The sequence below is a fragment of the Hemiscyllium ocellatum genome, chromosome 26, assembly GCF_020745735.1.
Source record: "Hemiscyllium ocellatum isolate sHemOce1 chromosome 26, sHemOce1.pat.X.cur, whole genome shotgun sequence".
Taxonomy (NCBI): Eukaryota; Metazoa; Chordata; class Chondrichthyes; order Orectolobiformes; family Hemiscylliidae; genus Hemiscyllium; species Hemiscyllium ocellatum.
This window is the reverse complement of record NC_083426.1, coordinates 51,334,297-51,358,539: the sequence shown is the minus strand read 5'-3', so window position 1 is coordinate 51,358,539 and position 24,243 is coordinate 51,334,297. Positions and strand designations below refer to the sequence as shown.

General features: G+C 46.5%; 1 protein-coding gene across 2 annotated transcripts in view; it reads right to left on the bottom strand.

The window, feature by feature from the left end:
- Positions 1-24,243, bottom strand: part of LOC132828469 (leukocyte surface antigen CD53-like) — a 61,716-nt gene that overhangs the window by 12,602 nt on the left and 24,871 nt on the right. For both annotated transcript variants that reach the window (XM_060845627.1, XM_060845629.1), the window contains exons 2-4: positions 11,217-11,292; positions 9,298-9,486; positions 5,686-5,760 (exon numbers count right to left, since the gene is read on the bottom strand). In XM_060845627.1, the coding sequence (XP_060701610.1) occupies positions 5,686-5,760; positions 9,298-9,486; positions 11,217-11,292 (340 nt within the window). The remainder of the gene's footprint in view (positions 1-5,685; positions 5,761-9,297; positions 9,487-11,216; positions 11,293-24,243) is intronic.

Sequence of the window (24,243 nt, the reverse complement as noted above, 5' to 3'; positions counted from 1 at the left end):
AGGAAGGGGGAAGGAGAAGGGGGAGGGAAAGGGTGAGGGTGAGGGAGGGTGAGGGGGTAGAGGAGAGGGGAGAGAAAGAGGAAAACTATATCTTTCAAAGAACTCCTGAAAATCACTCTTGTTGCCCCACATCTGCCTCCAAATAGTTGACATCACTTCACATTGACCGCAGCCACCCAATGCAAGGTTACTCTATTCCCAAATTCCTGTTCTCTCCTCTTGGCTCTTCCCTAATAAACTTCATTAAAAAGCTATTACCATCTTCATTATTTTTCGTTAGCAGCCAATGTAAAGTATGGTTTTCCTTCGTCCATTTGTGTGTGCTGTTTAGCTTTCACTGGTAATTTGAGCCAATCGTTTTCCATTTGCTCTCTTCACATCTTTTCATTTTGCCCTCCTTCGCAGATCCCTCCCTCCAATCTTTATGCCTCAGTCAGTTCTCCCCTCCTGCCAGTACTCTCTCTCCTGCCACTGGCCCGGGCTGGATTTTCCTATCCGATCAGCTCACAGCTTCCCTCTGTGCCCTCCCCTCGTCCTGCCTTCCAGGCCTTGGTGCTGCTCCTGGCCTAAGTGTTCAGCCTCATCCCATCCCTGACCCAGAGCATGAGCAACCCTGTCAACCCAACACCAAATCCCGAACCCAATGGGGCTGTGTCCAAGGCCTGAATTATTGTGAACTGATGTACTCTGTTGGGGGCGGGGGTGAGGGAACAGCACTTGGGGAGAGTCATTACTGACCAGAAACATGGTTAAGACTCCAACACCCAATATATAAGGCCATTCGGTGGAGGAACAGAAATTAGGCCATTCAGCCCATCGAGTCTGCTCCATCATTCAATCATGGTTGACAAGTTTCTCAACTCCATTCTCCCACTTTCTCCTAATAACTCTTGATCCGCTTGACAATCAAGAACCTATCGATTTCAGTCTTAAATATACTCAATGACCTGGCCTCTACAACCTTCTGTGGCAGCGAATTCCATAGATTCCCCACTCTCTGGCTGAAGATGTTTCTCCTTATTTCCATTCTGAAAGGTCTTTCCTTTACTTAACAGTTGTGCCCTTGGGTCATAGTCTCTCCTGCCAATGGGAACACCTTAGCGAGTTTTGAGAAGCTTTGTAGCTCAGGTTGAGGTTTTGGATGTAGGTTTGCTCACTGAGCTGGAAGGTTCGTTTTCAGACATTTCGTCACCATCCTGGGTAACATCTTCAGTGAACATCAGGCGAAGCGCTGCTGAAATTTTGCCTTCCTAACTACCGACCCAACCTGCAAGTTTACCTGGAAAGAATCCTGGACTAGAACTCCCAAGTCTCTTTGCGCTTCAACATTTGGAATTTTCTCCCCATTTAGAAAATAGCCCAAGACTCTATTCTTCCAACCAAAGTGCATGATCTCACAGTTTTCCCCATCTGCCACTTCTTTGCCCACTCTCCCAACCTGTCCAAATCCTTCTGCAGCTTCCCTGCTTTCTCAATGCTACCTACCTTTGTGTCATTTACAAACTTAGCCAGAATACCCTCAGTTCCTATATCTAGGCCAGTAACATATAAACTGAAAAGCTGTGGTCCCAACACTCAGCCTTGTGGAACAACACTTGTCACCAGCTGCCACCCTGAAAAGGACCCTTTCATCCCCACTCTCTGCTTTCTGTCAGACAGCCAAGCTTCTATACATGATAGCACCTTGCCTCTGATACCATGGGCCCTTATTTTACTCAGTGCCTTCTGTGTGGCGACTTGTCAAAGGTCATCTTGAAGTCCAGGTAGATAGCATCCATTGGCTCTCCTTGGTCTAACCTGCTCATTTCTTCCTCAAAGAATTCTGGCAGATTTGCTAAGCACGCCCACCCCTTGGTGAGACCATGCTGACGTTGCCCTATTTTACCACACACTTCGAAATCTCATCCTTCATGATGAATTCCAGGATCTTACCCATGACTGAGGTTAGGCTAATTGATCCATAATTTTCTGTCTTCTGCCTTTGTCCCTTTTTAAACAGGTCTGTCATGTTAGTGATTTTCCAGTTCTCTGGGACCCTTTCTGGTTCTAGTGATACCTAAAAGACTATCACTAACACCTCCACAGTCTCCTCAAGACCTGATGAAGGATTACACCTGAAATGTTGACCTCTCCACCTCCTGACGCTCCCTGGCTTGTTGTGTTTTCCCAGCCTCCTGCCTGTCTACCTTGGATTCCAGCATCTGCAGGTTTTTTTGTCTTCATAATCTCTCCAGCTATCTCCCTTAGAATCTGGGGTGTAGTCCATCTGATCCAGGTGATTTATCCACCTTCAGGCCATTCAGTTTTACTCGCACATTCTCCTTGGTGATGGCCACCATTCTCAGCTCTGCCCTCTCACTCTCTTGAATTTTTTGGATACTACTCGTGTCTTCCACTGTGAAGTCTGACACAAAGCAATTATTCAGTTCCTCAGCCATTTCTTGCATCTTTGTCAAGTGGCCCAAAGTCCACTTCTGTCTCTCTTCTGCCCTTTATATATCTAAAGAAACTTTTACAGTCTTCCTTTATACTCCTGGTTAGCTTACCCTCATGTGTAACCTTCTCTCTCCTTATTTCTTTTCTTGTTGCCCTCTGTTGGTCTTTGTAAGCTTCCCAATCCTCACATTTCCCAATGCCCTTTGCCACTTTATGTGCTTTCTCTTTTGCTTTTGTGCTATCCCTGACTTCCTGAATCAGCCACAGTTGTCTCATCTTCCCTGTACCATGCTTCTTTCCCTCGGGATGAATCTTTGCTGTGTCTCCTGAATTACTCCAGAAACCCCTGCCATTGCTGTTCCACTGTCTTTCCTGCTAGGCTGCTCTCTCCCAGTCAATTCTACCCAGCTCCTCCCTTGTGCCTCTGTAGTTGCTTTTATTCAGCTGTAATACCGTTAGCCCTGATTCTATCTTCTCCCTCTCAAACTGCAGAGTAAATTCGGTCATATTATGATCCCTGCTTCCTAAGGGTTCCTTCACCTTCAGCTCCCTTATCAAGTCTGCCCCATTGTACAACACTAAATCCAGTATCACCTGTTCCCTAGTGGGTTCCACCACAAGCTGCTCCAAAAAGCCATCTCATCGACATTCCACAAATTCCTTTCCTTGCAATCCACTACGTACCCAGTCCCCCTGTATATGGAAATCCCCCCTGATCACCGTAACTTTGCCTTTCCTACACATCTTTCCTATCTCCTGGTATATTTTGTGCCCCACATCCACCCCCATTTGGAGACCTACACATAACTCTGACTATGGTTTTCTCCCCTTTGTGGTTCCCCATCCTACCCACACAGATTCTACACCATCTGACCCTACTTCGTTTCTTACAATTGATTTAATTTCATTTCTTACTAATAAGGCGACCCCACCCCCTCTGCCCACCTGCCTATGTTTTCGATCGGATGTATATCCTTGGATATCCAGCTCCCAATCCTGATCGCCTTGCAGCCACATCTCCGTGACATCCATCGTGTCACACCTGCCAATTTCAATCTGTGCCATAAGCTCATTTACCTTATTCCTTATACTGTGTGCATTCAGATATAACACCTTCAGCTCTCCATCCCTCTCCTCAATGTCATTCATCTGTCCAGTGTGTTTGTAGTTTGATTGCTAACCCTTTCCATACACTCTGTCCTACTTGTGTCTGTTCTGGAGATTTTAATAACCTCTCTTGAGTTCTGCACTCTTACCTTCTCCTTTAATTCAGATTTTCTAAATTCCCCGATAAGTGACCCCTTCCACTTGCCCCTCCCGCCAGTCCCCCACTTAGTTTACAGCCCTGTCTACAGCACTAGTTATGTGATTGGCCAGGACTCTGGTCCAAGTACGGTTCAGTGAAGACCATCCCATCAGAACAGGTCCCTTCTTCCCCAGTACTGGTGTCAATGCCCCATTAATTCAAACCCATTTCTCCCACACCAGTCTTTGAGATCCGCATTTATCTGCTTAATCTTATTGACCCTGTAACAATTAGCTCATGGCTCAGGTCGTAATCTAGACATTATTACCTTTGTAGTTCTGATTTTTAATTTAGCTCCTAGTGTTCATATTCCCTTGGTCAACAGGCAGGAGGCTGGAAGAACACAGCAAGGCAGGCAGCATCAGGAGGTGGAGACATCGATGTTTTGGGTGTGAGATTTCTTCGGGACTGGGGTTGGGTGTTAAGGGGGGAAGCTACAGATGAAGGGGGAGGTAGGAGGTAGGGTGGTGAAGTGGGGATAGATGAAGGCAGGGAGAGGGTATGACCTGGTTGATTAAAGGGAGGAATGAATCTGGTTGGTGGCTGGGAGCAGTGGAAGGGAGGGGGAGAGGATGGGGAGGGAGGTTATTTGAAATTGGAGAACTCAGTTTTGAGTCTTCCAGGCTGTAGGCTGCCCAGGCGGAAGCTGAGGTATTGTTCCTCCAATTTTTGATTGGATTTGTTGTGGCATTGGAAGAGGCCACGGATGGTCATGTTGGAAAGGAAGTGGGCAGGGGAATTGAAATGGTTGGTGACTGGGTGGTCCAGTCAGTCCCTGTGGATCCAGCTGAGATGCTCAGCGAAACATTTGCTAACTCTACGTTTGGTCTCCCCGTTGTAGAGAAGACCACATTGGGAGCACCAGATACAGTAAACTAGGTTGAAGGAGAGGCAGGTGAACCTCTGTCTCACTTGGAAGGACCTTGGGGCCTTGGATGGAGGTGAGGGAGGGTTTGCTGGCAGGTCTACCTTGGATTCCAGCATCTGCAGTTTCTTTGTCTCTAATTAGGTTCATGTTCCTTTAGCTGAACCTCTGCCCTAGTTTTATCTGTGTCATTGGTACCTTCATGGACCATGACCACGAGATCTTTCCCCTCCCACTCCACGTTCCTCTGCATATCCTGATGAGATATCCCGAACCCAAGCACCAGGCAGACAACCCAGCCTTCGGGACTCTCGATCCTGGTCACAGAGAACAGTGTCAATGCCCTTAACTAGACTATCTCCAATTGCAACAAAATTTCTCCTCGCTTCCCCCACTTGGCTGGCTCCCTGCACCACAGTGCTGTGGTCACTCCCCATTCACATCCCCACAGGGAACCTGTTGGGCAAGGACAGGGGCTGAGGTTCTTGCAACTCTACTTCCCAGATCCCTCTACCTGTCTGTGTCACAGCCACCTCTTCCTGTTCCTGACCACTGGCCGAATTCAAGTTGGTTAGTCTCAGGGGTGTGACTGTCTCCAGGTAACTCTCCCCCTCCCTGATGTATCACAATGTTTGAAGGCCAGACTCCAGCTCGTTGACTCTGAGCAGAGTTCTGCCAGCAACCAACATTTCCCACAGATATGGTCACTGGGAACCACAATGGGGTCCACCAGCTCCCACATCATGCAGAAACAACAAATCACCTGACCTCCCATCCTTATTTTAGGTTTAATGTACCACAAGTTCCAAACTAAGATGAGGATCCAACTTAGTGAGAGGAGTCTAACTGCAGTGGTGATTCAAAAAAACACTGAGGGGAAGAGCCTGTTGTACCACTGGAGCCTGTACAGAACCTGTTGGATTCCATTCTAACCCAATCAGTCACTAGACCCGAAACGTTCACTCCAATTTCTCTCCACAGGTGCTGCCAGACCTACTGAGCTTTTCCAGCCATTTTTTTTTAGTGTTTCTGATTTACAGCATCTGTCGTTCCTTTGGTTTTTAGTTATCAGACCTACCTGCTGTTCGTAGAAAAAGACAATGATGGCAACTACGACTTCAATTAGAAGAATCAGGAGGAGTAATATGAAGAACTAGAGAGAGAAAAGAGAAACAAGCCCATGAGTGGCAGGAAATATTCCTCTCACACCAACAGGAGTCCACTAAATTTAGGAACAAGGTGAGCAGTCAGTTTGAAGCTAAAGTTAAATTGATGCAAATGATTCCTGTGAGGTGGGCAAAATTATTCATAGAATCATTGCAGTGTGGAAACAGGCCATATGGCCCAACGCATCCAGACCAACCCACTCAGACCCTTTCCCCTACCACTCTACATTGACCCCTGACTTAATGCACCTAACCGACACATCCCTGAACACTATGGGTAATTTAGCATGCTCAATTCACCCTAACCTGCACATCTTTGGACTGTCGGAGGAAATCGGAGCACCCGGAGGAAACCCACGCAGACACAAGGAGAACGTGCAAACTCCACACAATCAGTCACCCGAGGCTGGAATCGAACCCGGGTTCCTGGCGCTGTGAGGTAGCAGTGTTAACCACTGAGCCACCGTGCTGTCCCAAATTGTCCAGACAGTAACAGATCAAAATGCAGTGTAGGAACTGAACAGCTAAATATCCTCGAGTTCCCACCTTGATCAATTTTCAAGACAATTATGTTCATGTAGAGAACTTTGTACAGGAGGTGGTTGAAGTCCATTATATGATATAGTGTTCATGTTGTGTAGGAGGAAGGGTTGGGCTGTGAGGAATTGAATATTCTTGTTGTTTAAGGTTCTAACACCGTGATGTCCTCTGACTGTGGTGCTGGACATTTGGGAACTAGCAGCAGTTATACACAGAGGCTATCCAAATTACCCAGTCACTGGACTTCCAGCTGTGAGCCAGTTCCAGCTGTGACAGTGACTGTCCAGATTCTGATACCGAAAAGAGCCATTTGGGTAAGGTGCCAGTGGACTGAAGGTACCAAGAGGATTGGCACCCACCAACTGTTTGGATCTCAAGAGGACAATGCCTGAAAGAAAGAATAAAACTGTCTCTTTCAATCAGTAGAAAGAAAAAAGTAACCTTTGTCTCTACCATAGCTTTCCTGACCTCAGGGGCACTCCAGTGATTTTACGGTGAATACGGGATTTTCTTGATGAGCAAACACCTCCATCATACTTTCACAGGATCTGGCCATCGCTGGCCTATCAGACATTTACTACCTCTCCCTGATGAAGAATCAGCGACATTGCTGTGGGTCTGGAGTCACGTGTAGGTCAGACCAGGTAAGGATGGCAGATCTTGGCAGATGTATGGGCGGCACGGTGGCACAGTGGTTAGCACTGCTGCCTCACAGCACCAGAGACCCAGGTTCAATACCCGCCTCAGGCGACTGACTGTGTGGAGTTTGCACGTTCTCCCCGTGTCTGCGTGGGTTTCCTCCGGGTGCTCCGGTTTCCTCCCACAGTCCAAAGATGTGCGGGTCAGGTGAATTGCCTGTAGTGTTAGGTAAGGGGTAAATGTAGGGGTATGGGTGGGTTGCGCTTTGGCGGGTCGGTGTGGTCTTGTTGGGCCGAAGGGCCTGTTTCCACACTGTAAGTAATCTAATCTAATCTCCTTCCTTGTGAACCAATTGGGTTTTTAACAAAAATCAATGGTAGTTTTGAGGTCACCATCACTGAGAGCAGCTTTTAATTTCAGGGGCTTGAATTGAATGGAACGTTTCCCGGTTGCCATATTGATTTGAATCGTCCCCAGAGCATTAGCCCAGTGACACTGTCACCATGCTACCATCTCCAAGTTGTTGCCAGAAATGTCGCAGCAATTTGCCAGCAGTGAGGTGCCCATACCTCATTGAGGTAAACAGTCAGTGAGGCATCGCAGAAGCTGGGAATCAGAGTCCGGATCAGAGTGCTGCTGGAAAAGCACAGCAGGTCAGGCAGCATCCGAGGAGCAGGAAAATCGACAATTCGGGCGTATTCCTGAGGAAGGGCTCCTGCCCAAAACGGCGATTTCCCAGCTCCTCGGATGCTGCCTGACCTGCTGTGCTTTCCCACACACAGTCAGGTACAGGGTAGCGGGGAGACCTCCCCTGCTGTGCCTCCAAACGCTGCTAAATCTCTGCCTGCCGACTGACAGGGCAGGCAATGAGGAGCATCATTTAGGCACCTCATTCTTCCCTCAAGTGAAATGTCAGCCCCGATTGTGGACCATCTTTAACCTTCGATCAAAATGATTTAATATCTGGTTGTTTAATTAACCTGGCTGTCTGTGAGAGCTTGTTGTTAAAGTGATGGCTGCACTCCCTATGCTAGAACAGTGACTGCAACTTCAAAAGGTTCTCATTGGTTTTAAAGCCCTTGTGAAAAATGCAAGGATTTATTTACATTTTCTCTGTTTGAAATGTTTATGCTTGTTGTTGATCTGGTTGTTCCCTTTCTACTCTGCTTTATTATTGATCCTTAATGCTTGTTCTGGTAGAAAACACAGACTCCAAAGTAAAATAAAAAGAGCATTATTAAATCATGAATACGTCTCTCTGTCTCTGTGTGAGCCTGCTACTGGCAACTCTATCCCATCTGCCACCACCCCTTCCCCATTCCCCATTCCCCCTGCCTCCAAACCCCACCCCATTCCCCACCACCACACCCTAACCCCCCCTCCTATTCCCCATCCCCACCCCCACCCCCACATCCCCCTCCCTGTTCCCTTTTCCCTATCCTCCACCTCTGGATACCCCTCCCAATCCCCATTCCCCAAACCCCCGTCCCCATCCCTTAGCCTCAACCCCATTCCCCACCCCCCCACCCCATCCCCCACCACCTCACCCTAACTCCCACTCCTATTCCCCGTCCCCACCCCCACATCCCCCTCCCCGTTCCCTTTTCCCTATCCTCCACCCCTGGATACCCCTCCCCATCCCCATTCCCCAAACCCCCGTCCCCATCCTTTAGCCTCAACCTCATTCCCCAACCCCCCACCCCATCCCCACCACCACACCCTAACCCCCACATCCCCCTCCCCATCCCCTTTTCCTTATCCCCACCCCTGGATACCCCTCCCCATCCCCATTCCCCAAACCCCCGTCCCCATCCCTTAGCCTCAACCCCATTCCCCACCCCCCACCCCATTCCCCACCACCACACCCTAAGCCCCCACTCCTAATCCCCATCCCCACCGCCACATCCCCCTCTCCATCCCTTATTCTCCATCCCATGCTCCTGGATCCCCCTTCCCAATCTCCTGTCCCCATTCCCCAGCCTCAACCACATTCCCCACTCCCATGACTATCTACCACCACCAACCCAAACACCCACAACCAACCCATTGCCCAGCTCCAGCCCCAGCCCCCACCCCAGCTTTTTAACTTAGCTGGGTTTGTAATAGTAGGGTGTGGAATGCACTGCCTGCAACAGTTGTAGACTCACCAACTTTAAGGGCATTTAAATTGTCATTGGATAGACTTACGGACGAGAATGGAATAGTGTAGGTTAGATGGGCTTCAGATTGGTTTCACAGGTCAGTACAACACTGAGGGCCGAAGGGCCTGTACTGCGCTGTAATGTTTTCTGTTCTATGTTAATCTTTAGTGAGTCAATCAGACCGGAGATACAGGCAGAACTTACTGACAGTAGCAGGCATTTGTTTTCTTTTATAGCTCCCATGCAGCCCAGAAAAGCCACCACCATGGTGATGGTTCCCACGACGATCAAGGAGTTGGCGATGGAGAGGGACGGTAGGCTGGACAGTAAAGCTCCAAAGTTATTCAGGGTCAGCAGGTAGATGCCAAATCCCATAATAGCACATCCACCGATCTGAAAGAGATGAGTGCACACAATGTCATTTACACTAGGGGGTTAGCTAACTCACCTCCTCAAACGGTTCCATCATCATTCACACCTTGGCCCATCCAATAGACCTCTTGATCCATGTCAATATGCTAATGTGGCTTCTTCAATTGGGCGTTTACCCAGCTTCTGGAAACCCCTGAAAATGTCCCCAACTCTGAGATGGAGTCAGAAACTCCAGAGGGTTCAGGCAAACATAATGTAATAACTGGCCAGAAAGAGTTAGAGGAATTAAAACCTGTTCTAATTCCTAGCTAGCTACAAAACTGGCCCCTGCCCCCTTCTTTCCTGAAGAAGGGCTCATGCCCGAAACGTCGATTCTCCTTCTCCTTGGATGCTGCCTGACCTGCTGCGCTTTTCCAGCAACACATTTTCAGCCCTGCCCCCCAACCCATCACAAATGAACTCGCATAATATACACTCCAAACATCTCCCACCTTTCCCTTCAAGTCCCCATCCAACCACAATTTTCTATCTCTTCCAACCCAATTCTCCTGAGTTGTGCCCTGAAGATGATAAACAGTTGCTTGGGGTCAGAGGGTGAATTCTCACGGCTGTATTTCCAGCCTCAGAGCTGCTCCTGTTGTGTTCATATGGTCAGTCCAGCTGAGTCAATGGCAACGTCTAGAATATTGATCATGGGGACTTCAGTGATGGTAACACCATTCAACTAATGGTTATAGGGAACCATTAAATTCTCTGTTGTTGGAGATGGGACATTTGTGGTGCACAAATGTTACTTTCCCTTTTTCAAATCGAAGCTGCATTCTGTGGAATCACAAATGGTGCTGAATATTATGTGATTATTAAAAACAATTGAGAGTGATCTCATTGAAGCATATAGGATTCTTAAAGGGCTTGACAGGGTCAATGCTGAGAGGATGTTCCCCTCTTGGGAGAGTCTAGGACCAGAGAGCGCTGTTTGAATCACGGTTACACCAAGCTTAGACCGAGATGAGGAGGAATTTCTTCTCTCAGAATGTTGTGAGTCTTTGGAATTCCTTGCCATGGACAGCTCACGGGGAAGAGAGCCCTTTTGTATATTTAAGGCTGAGATAGAGAGATTCTTGGTCAGTCAGTGAATCAAGGGAAAGGGCAGGAAAGTGAATGTAATGAGGGTTGGGTCAGCTATGATCTTGTTGAGTAATGGAGCAAGCTTTAGGGACCCAATGATCTGTGACTGTTCCTGTTTCTTATGATCTATGGCACATTCCCACTTGTGAATGTATGGGTCATTGATGAAGCAGCTGAAGATGGTTGGATCGAGGACACTACCCTGAAGAACTCCTACAGAGATGACTGATCTCCAACAACCACAACTATTCTCCGAAGCGCAAGGTATGACTCCAACCAGCAGAGAGTTTGCCCACTCATTTGACAAGGTCGGCAAAGGGAAGCTGTTTCCCTTCACTGGGGAATCGAGAACACAGTTTCATGATGACGGACTGAGATGATCAGAAATTTGATTATTAGTTGTGAATCTTTGAAATTTTCTGCCCAAACATTAGATACATTCAGGTCTGGAGCAGGGAATCAGGGGTGTGGTGAGCAGGAGAATGGCTTCAGGAAGATCAGCCTGACCATGCAAAACTGGATGACCTCCTTCTCCTTTTCAAGTGCTCTTTCACATTGGTACTGGGCTCATGGTGGATTCGTACTCTGTCCTATCAACAGTTCCCACAGGAACGTGCACTTACCCAAAATAATAAGTTGAACACGAACAGCATATATTTCAGAGATTTCAGACATGCTTCAGCCATTTTGTGGTTTCCACTGTAATTGAAAGGACAGTGTTATTCCTTAATCTAACAATCAATCAAATAAACACAACAGAGAAACATAAACACACCCAGTGCTGTGCACACGTGCTGATCCAACAAAACAGTCTGATCCCATAAACACAGCACAGTGTCTGAAACACCGTCTGATCCCATAAACACAGCCCAGTGTCTGAAACACCATCTCATCCCATAAACACAGCCCAGTGTCTGAAACACCGTCTCATCCCATAAACACAACCCAGTGTCTGAAACACCGTCTCATCCCATAAACAAAGCCCAGTGTCTGAAACACCGTTTGATCTCATAAACACAGCCTGGTGTCAGAAACACCGTCTGATCCCATAAACACAGCACAGAGTCTGAAACACCGTCTGATCGCATAAACACAGCCCGGTCTCTGCACACCGTCTGATCTCATAAACACAGCCCGGTGTCAGAAACACCGTCTGATCCCATAAACACAACCCAGTATCTGCAACACCGTCTCATTCCATAAACAAAGCCTAGTGTCTGCAACACCATCTGATCCCATAAACACAGCTCGGACTCTGCACACTGTCTGATCTCATAAACACAGCCCAGTGTCAGAAACAATGTCTGATCCCATAAACACAGCTCAGTGTCTGAAACACCGTTTGATCCCATAAACACAACCCAGTGTCTAAAACACAATCTGATCACATAAACACAAGCCAGTGTCTGAAACATCTTTTAATCCCATAAACAAAACGCAGTGTCTGAAACACCGTCTAATCCCAGAAACACAGCCCAGTGTCTGAATCACTGTCTGATCCCATAAACACAGCCCAGTGTCTGAAACACTGTCTGATCCCATAAACACAGCCCAGTGTCTGAAACACTGTCTGATCCCATAAACACATCCCAGAATCTGAAACACTGTCTGATCCCATAAACACAGCCCAGTGTCTGAAACATGTTCTGATTCCATAAACACAGACCAGTGTCTGAAACACCGTCTGATCCCATACACACAGCCCACTGTCAGAAACACCGTCTGATCCCATAAACACAGCCCAGTGTCTGAAATACCGGCTGATCTGATAAACACAGCCCAGAGTCTGAAACACTGTCTGATCCCATAAACAAGCCCATTGTCTCAATCACTGTCTGATCCCATAAACACAGCCCAGTTTCTGAAACACTGTCTGATTCCATAAACACAGCCCAGTGTCTGAAACTCCATCTGATCCCATAAACACAGTCCATTGTCTGAATCACTGACTGATCCCATAAACACAGCCCGGTGTCTGAAACACCGTCTGATCCCATAAACACAGTCCAGTGTTAACAACACCGTCTGATCCCATAAACACAGCCCGGTGTCTGAAACACTGTCTGATCCCATAAACACAACACAATGTCTGAAATACCATCTGAACCCATAAACACAGCCCAGTGTCTGAAACATCATCTGATCCCATAAACACAGCCCAGGGTCTGAAACACCGTCTGAACCCATAAACACAGCCCAGTGTCTGAAACACCATCTGATCCCATAAACACAGCCCAGGGTCTGAAACACTGTCTGGTCCCATAGACACAACCCCAGTGTCTGCAAAACCATCTGATCCCATAAACACAGCCCAGTGTCTGAAACACTGTCTGATCCCATAAATACAGCTCAGTGTCTGAAACATCATCTAATCGCATAAACATAACGCATTCTCTGAAACAAGATCTGATCCCAAAAACACAACACAGTGCCTGAAACACCGTCTGATCACATAAACACAGCCCAGTGTCTGAAACACCGTCTGATCACATAAACACAACCCAGTGTCTTAAACATCGGTTAATCCCATAAACACATCGCAGTGTCTAAAACACCGTCTGATCCCATAAACACAGTCCAGTGTCTGAAACACCGTCTGATCCCATAAACACAGCACAGAGTCTGAAACACCGTCTGATCCCATAAACACAGTCTGGTCTCTGAACACCGTCTGATCTCATAAACACAGCCTGGTGTCAGAAACACCGTCTGATCCCATAAACACAACCCAGTATCTGCAACACCGTCTCATTCCATAAACAAAGCCTAGTGTCTGCAACACCATCTGATCCCATACACACAGCCCGGACTCTGCACACTGTCTGATCTCATAAACACAGCCCAGTGTCTAAAACACAATCTGATCACATAAACACAAGCCAGTGTCTGAAATATCTTTTAATCCCATAAACAAAACGCAGTGTCTGAAACACTGTCTGATCCCAAAAACACAGCATGGTGTCTGAAACACCATCTGATTGCAAAAACACAACACAGTGTCTGAAACACCATCTGATCACATAAACACAAGCCAGTGTCTGAAACATCGTTTAATCCCATAAACAAAACGCAGTGTCTGAAACACCGTCTAATCCCAGAAACACAGCCCAGTGTCTGAATCACTGTCTGATCCCATAAACACATCCCAGGGTCTGAAACACCCTCTAATCCCAGAAACACAGCCCAGTGTCTGAAACACTGTCTGATCCCATAAACACATCCCAGAATCTGAAACACTGTCTGATCCCATAAACACAGCCCAGTGTCTGAAACATGTTCTGATTCCATAAACACAGACCAGTGTCTGAAACACCGTCTGATCCCATACACACAGCCCACTGTCAGAAACACCGTCTGATCCCATAAACACAGCCCAGTGTCTGAAATACCGTCTGATCCGATAAACACAGCCCAGAGTCTGAAACACTGTCTGATCCCATAAACAAGCCCATTGTCTCAATCACTGTCTGATCCCATAAACACAGCCCAGTTTCTGAAACAACGTCTGATTCCATAAACACAGCCCAGTGTCTGAAACTCCATCTGATCCCATAAACACAGCCCAGTGTCTGAAACACTGTCTGATCCCATAAACACAGCCCAGTGTCTGAAACTCCTTCTGATCCCATAAACACAACCCAGTGTCTGAAAAACCGTCTGATCCCATAAACACAGTCCAGTGTCAGCAACACCATCCGATCCCATAAACACAACCCGGTGTCTGAAACACCGTCTGATCCCATAAACACAGTCCAGTGTTAACAACACCGTCTGATCCCATAAACACAGCCCGGTGTCTGAAACACCGTCTGATCCCATAAACACAGCCCAGTGTCTGAAACACCATCTGATCCCATAAACACAGCCCGGGGTCTGAAACACCGTCTGAACCCATAAACACAGCCCAGTGTCTGAAACACCATCTGATCCCATAAACACAGCCCAGGGTCTGAAACACCGTCTGGTCCCATAGACACAACCCCAGTGTCTGCAAAACCATCTGATCCCATAAACACAGCCCAGTGTCTGAAACACTGTCTGATCCCATAAATACAGCTCAGTGTCTGAAACATCAACTAATCGCATAAACATAACGCATTCTCTGAAACACGATCTGATCCCAAAAACACAACACAGTGTCTGCAACACCATCTGATCCCATAAACACAGCCCAGTGCCCGAAACACCGTCTGATCACATAAACACAGCCCAGTGCTTGAAACACCGTCTGATCACATAAACACAACCCAGTGTCTTAAACATCGGTTAATCCCATAAACACATCGCAGTGTCTAAAACACCGTCTGATCCCATAAACACAGCCCAGTGTCTGAAACACCGTCTGATCCCATAAACACAGCCCAGTGTCTGAAACACCGACTGATCCCATAAACACAGCCCACTGTCTATAACACTGTCTGATCCCATAAACACAGCCCAATGTCTGAAACACTGTCTGATGCCATAAACACATCCCAGTGTCTGAAACACCGTCTCATCCCATAAACACAACTCAGTGTCTGAAACACCATCTGATCCCAAAAACACAACACAGTGTCTGCACCACTATCTGATCCCATAAACACAGCCTACTGTCTGCAACACTGTCTGATCCTATAAACACAGCCCAGTGTCTGGAATGCCGTCTGATCCCATAAACACAGCCCAGTGTCTGAATTACCGTCTGATCCCATAAACACAGCCCAGTGTCTGAAACACCGACTAATCCCATAAACACAGCTCCAAGTCTGAAACACTGTCTGATGACCTAAACACAACCCAGTGACTGAAACACCATCTGGTCCCATAAACACAGCCCACTGTCTGAAAGGCTGTCTGATCCCATAAACACATCCCAGTTTCTGAAACACCGTGTGATCCCATAAACACAGCCCAGTGTCTAAAACATCTTCTGGTCCCAGAAAAACCACCCAGTATCTGAAACACCGACTGATCCCATAAACACAGCTCTGAGTCTGAAACACCGTCTCATTCCATCAACACAGCCCAGTGTCTGAAACACCGACTAATCCCATAAACACAGTTCAGTGTCTGAAACACTGTCTGATCCCATAAACACAGCCCAGTGTCTGAAACACCATCTGATCCCCTAAACACAGCCCAGTGTCTGAAACACCGACTAATCCCATAAACACAGTTCAGTGTCTGAAACACCGTCTCATTCCATAAACACAACCCAATGTCTGAAACACCATCTGATCCCCTAAACACAGCCCAGTGTCTGAAACACGGTCTGATCCCATAAACACAACCCAGTGTTTGAAACACCGTCTGATCCTATAAACACAACCCAGTGTCTGAAACACGGTCTGATCCCATAAACACATCCCTGTGTCTGAAATACCATCGCATTCCATAAACACAACCCAGTGTCTGAAACACTGTCTGATCCTATAAGCACAGCCCAGTGTCTGAAACACTGTCTGATCCTATAAACATAGCCCAGTGTCTGCAATACAGTCTGATCCCACAAACACAACCCAGTGTCTGAAACACCGACTGATCCCATAAACACGGCCCAGTGTCTGAAACACCATCTCATCCCATAAACACAACCCAGTGTCTGAAACACCATCTGATCCTATGAACACAACCCAGTGTCTGAAACACCATCTGATCCCATAAACACGGCCCAGTGTCTGAAACACCGTTTCATGACCTAAACACAACCCAGTGGCTGAAACTGTATCTGGTCCCATAAACACAACCCAGTGAATGTGCAGAAATCAGTAAAGAATGCAGGATAGGTTGAGAAAATGTCTATGAATGCAAATGGAGTCTTGGTTTGTCTTCATTAGGCACAGTGCAGATGTTACTGTATAAAACCCCAGCTCAGCCTCAACTGCAGACTGTGTCATTTGCTGGCTACTAGCTTTCAGAAGTGGTGCTGTGACAGTGTCCCTCTCTCTGAGCTCAAAGGCCTAGGCTCAATTCCCATCTGCTCCAGGTGTGTACAATAGCATTTCTGATTAGAAAATATATCCATCTTTTTGAAAGAATTGGAAGCTCTGTATGAATAGTAAACAGATTGATGTGAATGCTCTCTGAATGAGGGACATCACCGTTCATTTGCAGATCCTGGAGTTGCTCTCCTTATCACAGAGTCATAGAGCTCTCAGCCCAACAGGTCCATATCGACCCTGCGAAGAGTAACCCACCCAGACCCATTCCCCAGCCCTATTGAAGAAATTTCAAAACCTCATCAGATTTATGACTGTATTACACAAGTCTGGTCGGCACCCGACTCTGACCTGATGCGTCTCAAACTTTTGTGTAAAATTGATGTGAACTGTGCATCAAATCACATAATATGCCAAAAAAAACATAATATTTTGACTGAGAGATGGGTGAACTGTTGACTGTGAAGAACTATGGCCAACGTTTGCATGAGCTAGATGGAAAATTCCAGATTGTTTGGCCAAAAATAGGAGGTTAACTTTTACTCGAGTAGAGACAGTATATTCTTTAGGCTGCTCTGTTTTCACTAGGCCGCCAGTCCTAAAACTCATCCTTATCCCAGTGTAGGCTCACTCACGCTCTTCAGTGCTGTAACAGTTTATTTGCACGTGTATACATGTTATTGAATACAGCTACCTGCATGGTGTTTTCTATGCAGCCTCATTGTCTTCTCTGTCTTGCTGTTGTCATAGTCGTGTTGTCACTTATGTTGTGATTGTGAGTACATTCATAGATCATTCTGCTCCCTTTTCCTCCGAGGTTTATCTCCTATTTGGTTTCCATAATTCCACCAACTTGTTCTTTAATTTGTACATAGTCATTATTATCACCGCTGTCATCAGCATCATCTCATTTTCCATTGCTCTGCAGAGTGCGAATCTCAGAGGCAAAGATGTTGTGGAACTCTGACTGGTCACCCCCCAGTCTGGGTTGCTTGATTTCCATTACAAAGATGATGATTTTCTTGCATTCCTGGGACTCTTGTATCGACCTGAATAGAAATCGATACAGTACACATCCTGCCCTTGATCCATTCCCGGGATGTTGCTCTTCTTCCTTACAACGACAATATCTTTCTGATGTCACAATGTCAAAAGCTTCCTGTTGTTAAGTTGGTCTTTGTTCCTGGAGCCACCACACTATATCCCACTTCCCTCTCAATCTCATCCCAATCTTCCTTCGAGCACTGTGCTATCCTCTCGATATAGTTTGCACTTCATATACAATAAACAGCACAGCTCCTCAGGCACAGTCTGAACTGTCAGCAGTCCTTTAGCCTGCAGCCCCACTGTTTTCTGATGTAACTACCTTGACCTTGCTCGTGTCAATCCTCATCTACTGTTATCTCTCCAATTTAGACCAAGTATCTACTGTGCTTCACCAGAACAGGACAGGAACCTTCAAGTAACAATCCAGAGAGAGTGATTACAGGTCTCAATTTGCCAGTTTGAGAAAGTGCTTTTAGCCAAAGTAAAATCTAGGCATAAATAGTTGTTACTGCTGAGCATCAGATTGTCAATAAAAACTCTTCTGTTTCACTAGAAAGGAAATCTGCCATCCTCACCCAGCCTGGCCTACATGTGAGTCCAGGCTACTGCGATGGATTCTTAACTGCATTATGGAAGACTCTTAACTGATTTCTGAAAACTCTGTTCAGTTCTTGTTTCAAAATCATCACAAGATCCATCTGCGCCCTTTCTGTATAAACATGAAGACCCAATAAATATCAGCCTACCCGTTAATCTCGCTGCCAAGGGAGTAAATGAAAGGAAGTTACTGTTTCACCTCTCACTACAACATTTATCTCCACAGCCATGCCCATGGACCTTGACAACATCTCCAACATTTAGATGGAGAACTTTCTATAGCTCAGCGCTGACAGGTCTTCAGCTCATTTTAAAATTCTCTAATTTCAACGCCAAAGGTTGTAGGCCCCTGAATTTCAAATCCCACAGCTCATCACTTGGACAGTCAGGCCTCAGTAATACTTCGCCATTTCCAGACTCTCTCATAACATCCCCCTGCAATGACTCTGAAACCTTTGTTCACGGCTTTGTCAGCTCTAGATTCAAAGACTCCAGAGTTCTGCCCTCTGGGAACACCATGCTGTCAATTAAAATCTGTGTTGACCTGCAGCCATTACCATGAGTTAATCCATAGCCTTTTGCACAGATTTTTCTGAGTCCTTATTCCCTCTGTCCTTCACCCCCTCTGTTGTCCAACTGACAGCAGCTCCCATCAGGGCCACCAGTGACTGATCTTTCACTTACTCTAAGTCTGGGTCCCTAGAATTACTACACTACAATATATTACCTAGCTACCACTCTATTTGGCTCTATAATAATCTGCCTATGGGTCAAACATTATCATTATGAGGTGGGAAATATCAAAGCCATGCTACTATCTTCACTGAGCCTGTAAACTCCTCGGTATCTTGCTTGTCCTAGTGTAAGAAGTTACCTTGGATGTCCACTCTGGGAACCCTCAGCTGTACCTGTCCCTCAGGGTAGCTAATGATAATATATCAAAGGTTGAAATTGCAGAATCACTCCTCCTGCTGGGAGCTGAAGCTTGAGAATAACTTGCCACGAGCTGTCACTGACTGATGTTGATGCTTTTCACTAGCACACACAAGAAATTAGCAGGTTCGGCTGACTTTAACTTGGGAACCAACAACCCCTGTCACAAAGAGCTTGTACTTTTCATAGAATCCTGACAGTGTGGAAATAGGCCCTGCATCCCAACAAGCCCACACCAATCCCCCGAAGAACAACCCACCCAGACCCACTGCCCTACCCTACCCTATTATCCTATATTTACCCCTGACTAATGCACCTAACCTACACATCCAAGCACTATGGACAATTTAGCACGGCCAATTCACCCTGACCCGCACATCTTTGGACTGTGGGAAGAAACAGGAACAGCTGGAGGAAACCCACACAGACACGGGGAGTACGTGCAAACTCCACACAGATTTGCCTGAGTTTGGAATCGAACTCAGGTCCCTGGTGTCGTGAGGCAGCAGTGCTAACCACTGGAGCTTTTGTACAAGAGTCTCCTAAATCCGGCTGCCTACTGCTTCCTATTTGGCTGATGAAATGAAGGGCAATTAACATCCAATATATCTTTGAACAATGGCTTTGAGGGTCAGCCATGACTCAGTGGGAAATTTCTCAGCTCTGAATCAGACAGTCTGAAAACCAAACTGCAAAAGTGTTCACAGCAGTTAGGCCCGCACGCTGGGATAGAGTGCAGCTCTGTAGGAGGTGCCATCTCTCAGGATGAGCTGTTAAATCAAGGATCCACCTGCCCTGTATGGTGGTCAGGTAAACAAGACATAACACTGTTTGAAGGACAGGAAAGAAATTCTCCCTGCTGTCCTGAATCACATTTATTCCTTGTGCAACATCACAAACAAACATGGCCATCCTTCTCATTGGTGACAGTGGTGCACACATTGGCTGCCATTTTCTCCATTACATCTGTAACTACGGCCCGATACAATAAGCTATGAATCACAGTGGAACAACCGGAGGGTGTGAAAAGCTTCAAGTCCCACCCGAATCAAGAAAAGTGCAGAGGAAGCTAAGTGTGTCAGTAGTGATGGGAGGCTCCAGCCTAGAGGTTTCTGCTCAGACTGTCCCACCCAAACAGCAGCAAGCACTGCATCAGTGCAAGCAACCACCTCTGCTGTAAGTGACAGGCCACTTCCTGCTTCTACTTCCTGCCTGAAAAATGCATTCCCTGATCTGCACTGAGTTCAACGCATGAAAGAGCAAAAGGCCCAGTGAGGGGGTTGTGCACAAAGCAGCAAAATGCCTTCTCTCTAAACCCGAGCTCAACCTCCACCATAGACCCAATGACGCCCAGTTCAAGAGAAGCCTGGTGTTTGAGGATGGGATGAACGCTAGGTTCCTGTAACACTTTACATTCCTTCATGGACTCAGAGCTCAGAGGGTGGGCTGTGTTGTGTGGCTAATGAGTTCCCGAGACAGTCAGGTTACAATAAGGTCAAGTTCGTTGAGAGAGGCCTGCAGTGGGTCCTCAAGATGAGAAAAGAGGGAGTGGCTGGTCTCGTTTATGGTGTTCCTTTAAATGTATTTGTATGAGTTGTGTTATTAGAATCTAGCTTTTATTTCCAGCTACCATCTATAGGTGTATAGATATGTAAGGCTATGATAGTAACTGTACATTTAGTATACAGAGATTTATATATTACCCTCCATAGATACACCTGCCTATCTCACCATCAGTGTTCCTTGACGTTAAGGCTCACCCTGCAGCTCGAGGTTAATTAATTAACAGTCATTAATAGGAAGTCTCACAGCCAGAATAATAACATGAGCTGCTGATGGAATTTACCGTTGACTCATGACTTTGGAATGTTTCTAACATTTGATTCAGATGTGAGGGGGACTTTTTTAATGGTAAACACAGTTAGCTCAGAGCCAGCTGAATGTAATTTCTTAGAAGTAAAGGAAGTGGTTGAGGGTGGGGAGAGGGGAGGGGGGGCGGGATTTCAGAGTGGAAGTTATCCAAATTTGGGACCTGGGCGGAAAATTGGCCTGGAGGTGGAGCCCCCACTGTGCCGTTAATGTGAAGCGGAAAGTGTGTCTCACTCTGTAACCAATCTGTGCCACAACGGAGAGGGTAAGTGTCCCATCCCAGCATGATAAGTCCTCTCACTTTATTCAACTGCTCAGATAGCTTTGGGGGAAACAGACTGCGGTAACCTTCATGTAAAAGTTCAGAATCGCTGTGCATCATTTGTAAAGTGTGATGTGAGCTCAGCTGGTAAGATGGATTTTCCATTAAGTCATTGTTTAAAATCACACAAATCAAATGTCTTTCTAAATTAATGCAAGTTAGTTGAAATTGCCTGTCTGTTGTGTTTGAACAATGGTTGGATTAAGGAGTGGGAGGCGAAGAGAACAGAGACAAGGAAGCTGAGGTAACTTGAAGCTGGATTGAGAGAACAGTTGCAAACTGACAAAGCTGTCTCATCATAACAAAGCCATTACCTCTGCCCGAACCATAATCAAGGCATATCCCTAACCTAAACAGTGTTCCTCATCTGAACTAGAATCAAATATTATCCTAACACTAGCCTCTCCTATCCAAAAGGGCAGCACGGTGGCTCAGCATTAAACACTGCTGCCTCAGAGCACCAGGGGCCTGGGTTCGATTCCTGCCTCAGGCAACTGTCTGTGTGGAGTTTGCACCTTCTCCCCCTGTCTGTGCTGGTTTCCTCCCACATTCCAAAATATGGGCAGGTCAGGTAAACTGGCCTTGCTAAATTGCCCCTAGTCAGGGGGAATGGGTCTGGGTAGGTTACTCTCCGGAGGGTCGGTGTGGGCTTGTTGGGCCGAAGGGCCTGTTTCCACACTGTAGGGAATCTCATCTAATCAAAACTTAAACCTGACCATAGACTAGAACTAATTTAATCCTTAAGGCCCTGAACTTCATCCAAACTGCAAACATAACCCTAATCTTAGTGTAAACCCTGATCCTAACCCCAATCTTAGTGTAAACCCTGATTCTAACCCTAATCTTAATGTAAATCCTGATTCTAACCCTAATCTTAGTGTAGATACTGATCCTAATCCTGGATTTGAACCCAGCCAGGGCCATTTGAAATTACTCATTCACATCATTTGAAAGGAGGGTACAGGGGGTGGGATGGGGGGACTGGAGCAACACCAGGCATACCTGAAAATGAGGTGCCAACCTGGTGAAGCTACCAAACAGCTTAAAGCAGCAAGTGGCAGACAGAGCTAAACAATCCTCCAGCTAATGAGTCCGCGTAACACTCTCCAGTCCTGCTGTACAAGGACAGGCAGTAAATGCTGACCCAGCCAGCAATCCCCATGTCAAATGAGTGAATTTTTTAAAAATCCAGCCATGAACTGTGGTAGATAATTCATCATCCACAAAGTGATGGAATGTCTCATTGACAGTGCTATCTCGTGAGCTGTGCTATCCTGCTCAGTGATGCCCAGTTTGGGTTCCCCCAGGGTCACACAGCCCCTGACCTCATTACAGCCTTAGTTCAAACATGGTCAAAAGAGCTGAATGCCAGAGGGGAGGGGAGAGGGACAGCCCTCAACACCATGGCTGTATTCAATCATGGAGCCCTAGGAAAACTGGAATCAATGGGGATCAGGTGGCTGACACTCTCTGCTTGGAGTCATACCTGGCACATAGGAAGGTGGTCGTGGTTGTTGGAGGTCAGTCATCTCAACTTCAGGACATCTCTACAGGAGTTCCTCAGTGTAATGTCCTAGACCCAACCATCTTCAGCTGCTCTATCCATCATGAGCTCAGAAGTGGGAAAGTTCACGGATGTTTACACAATGTTCAGCATCATTCACAACCCCTCAAAAGCAGTCCATGCCCAAATACAGCAAGGCATGGACAGTACCCAGGGTTGTGCTGTCAAATGAAAAATAACGTTTGTGCCACACATATACCAGGGAATGATCATCTCCCACAAGGCAAAATTTGACCATTTCTTTGGCAATTCAGTGACATTACTGAACCACTATCAACATCCTGGGACTTATCATGACCATAAACTACCTATCTAGCATTTATAAGGCTCAAGTTAGTGACCAAATACTCTCTGCTTCCCTGGAAGGGTGCATCTCCAACAATATTCAACAACTATCCAGGTGAAAGCAGTCCATTTGATTGGCACCCTATCCACCATCTTAAACACTGAGTTCCTCCAGCACCAACATTCAGTAGCAGCAATGTGAACTATCGATAAGATACGTTGCAGAACTTCACCAAGGCTTCCAAACCCTTAGCCATGACAGTCTAGAAGGACAACAGCAGCAGGTACATGGGAACACCACATCCTGCACGTTCCGCTCCAAGCCACTCACTTCCTGATTTGGAAATATATCGCCATTGCCTCAGCGTCACTGGGTCAAAGTTCTGAAATCCCCTCCTTCACATTGTGGATGAATATCTAGAACACAGCTGCAGAACACTGTTCAAAAAAGGTAGCTCACTACAAAAAGCTAGCAAACAAGTTCAGTGTGTGAGAGGGAAGGCAAATTGAATGCTGGCTTTTTATTTCAAAGAGAGTAGAGTATAAAAATAGAAAAGAATTACTAAATCTACACAGGGCACTAGTTGGAATACTGTAAATCGTGTTAATCCCTGTCCTTTTGGAGCTGCTAAATTTCCTTCCAATGGTGAAACGCAGCAACGATGGTCACCATATCATTTTCAATGTAGGTCCCTGTCCTTACAATGCGATAAAGTGGATCAATGAATCCGTGTCTGTGTGGGTTTCCTCCGGGTGCTCCGGTTTCCTCCCACAGTCCAGAGATGAGCAGGTTAGGTGAGTTGGCCATGCTAAATTACCCATAGTGTTAGGGGAGGGGTAAATGTAGGGGAATGGGTCTGGGTGGGTTGCTCTTCGGAGGGTCGGTGTGAACTCGTTGGGCCGAAGGGCCTGTTTCCACACCGTAGGGAATCGAATCAAATCATAATCACTATCTGTGCTGGCAGGATTTTGTTAACCTGGAGATGAGTCTTATCACAGCGACTTGTCATCTTTTCATGTGAGTACATGTGACAATAAAACTAATTCTAATTCTAACAGGGAGGAAGAAAAGCACAGGGATTAGTTTGCGAGTGATTTTGGATGACAAGAGA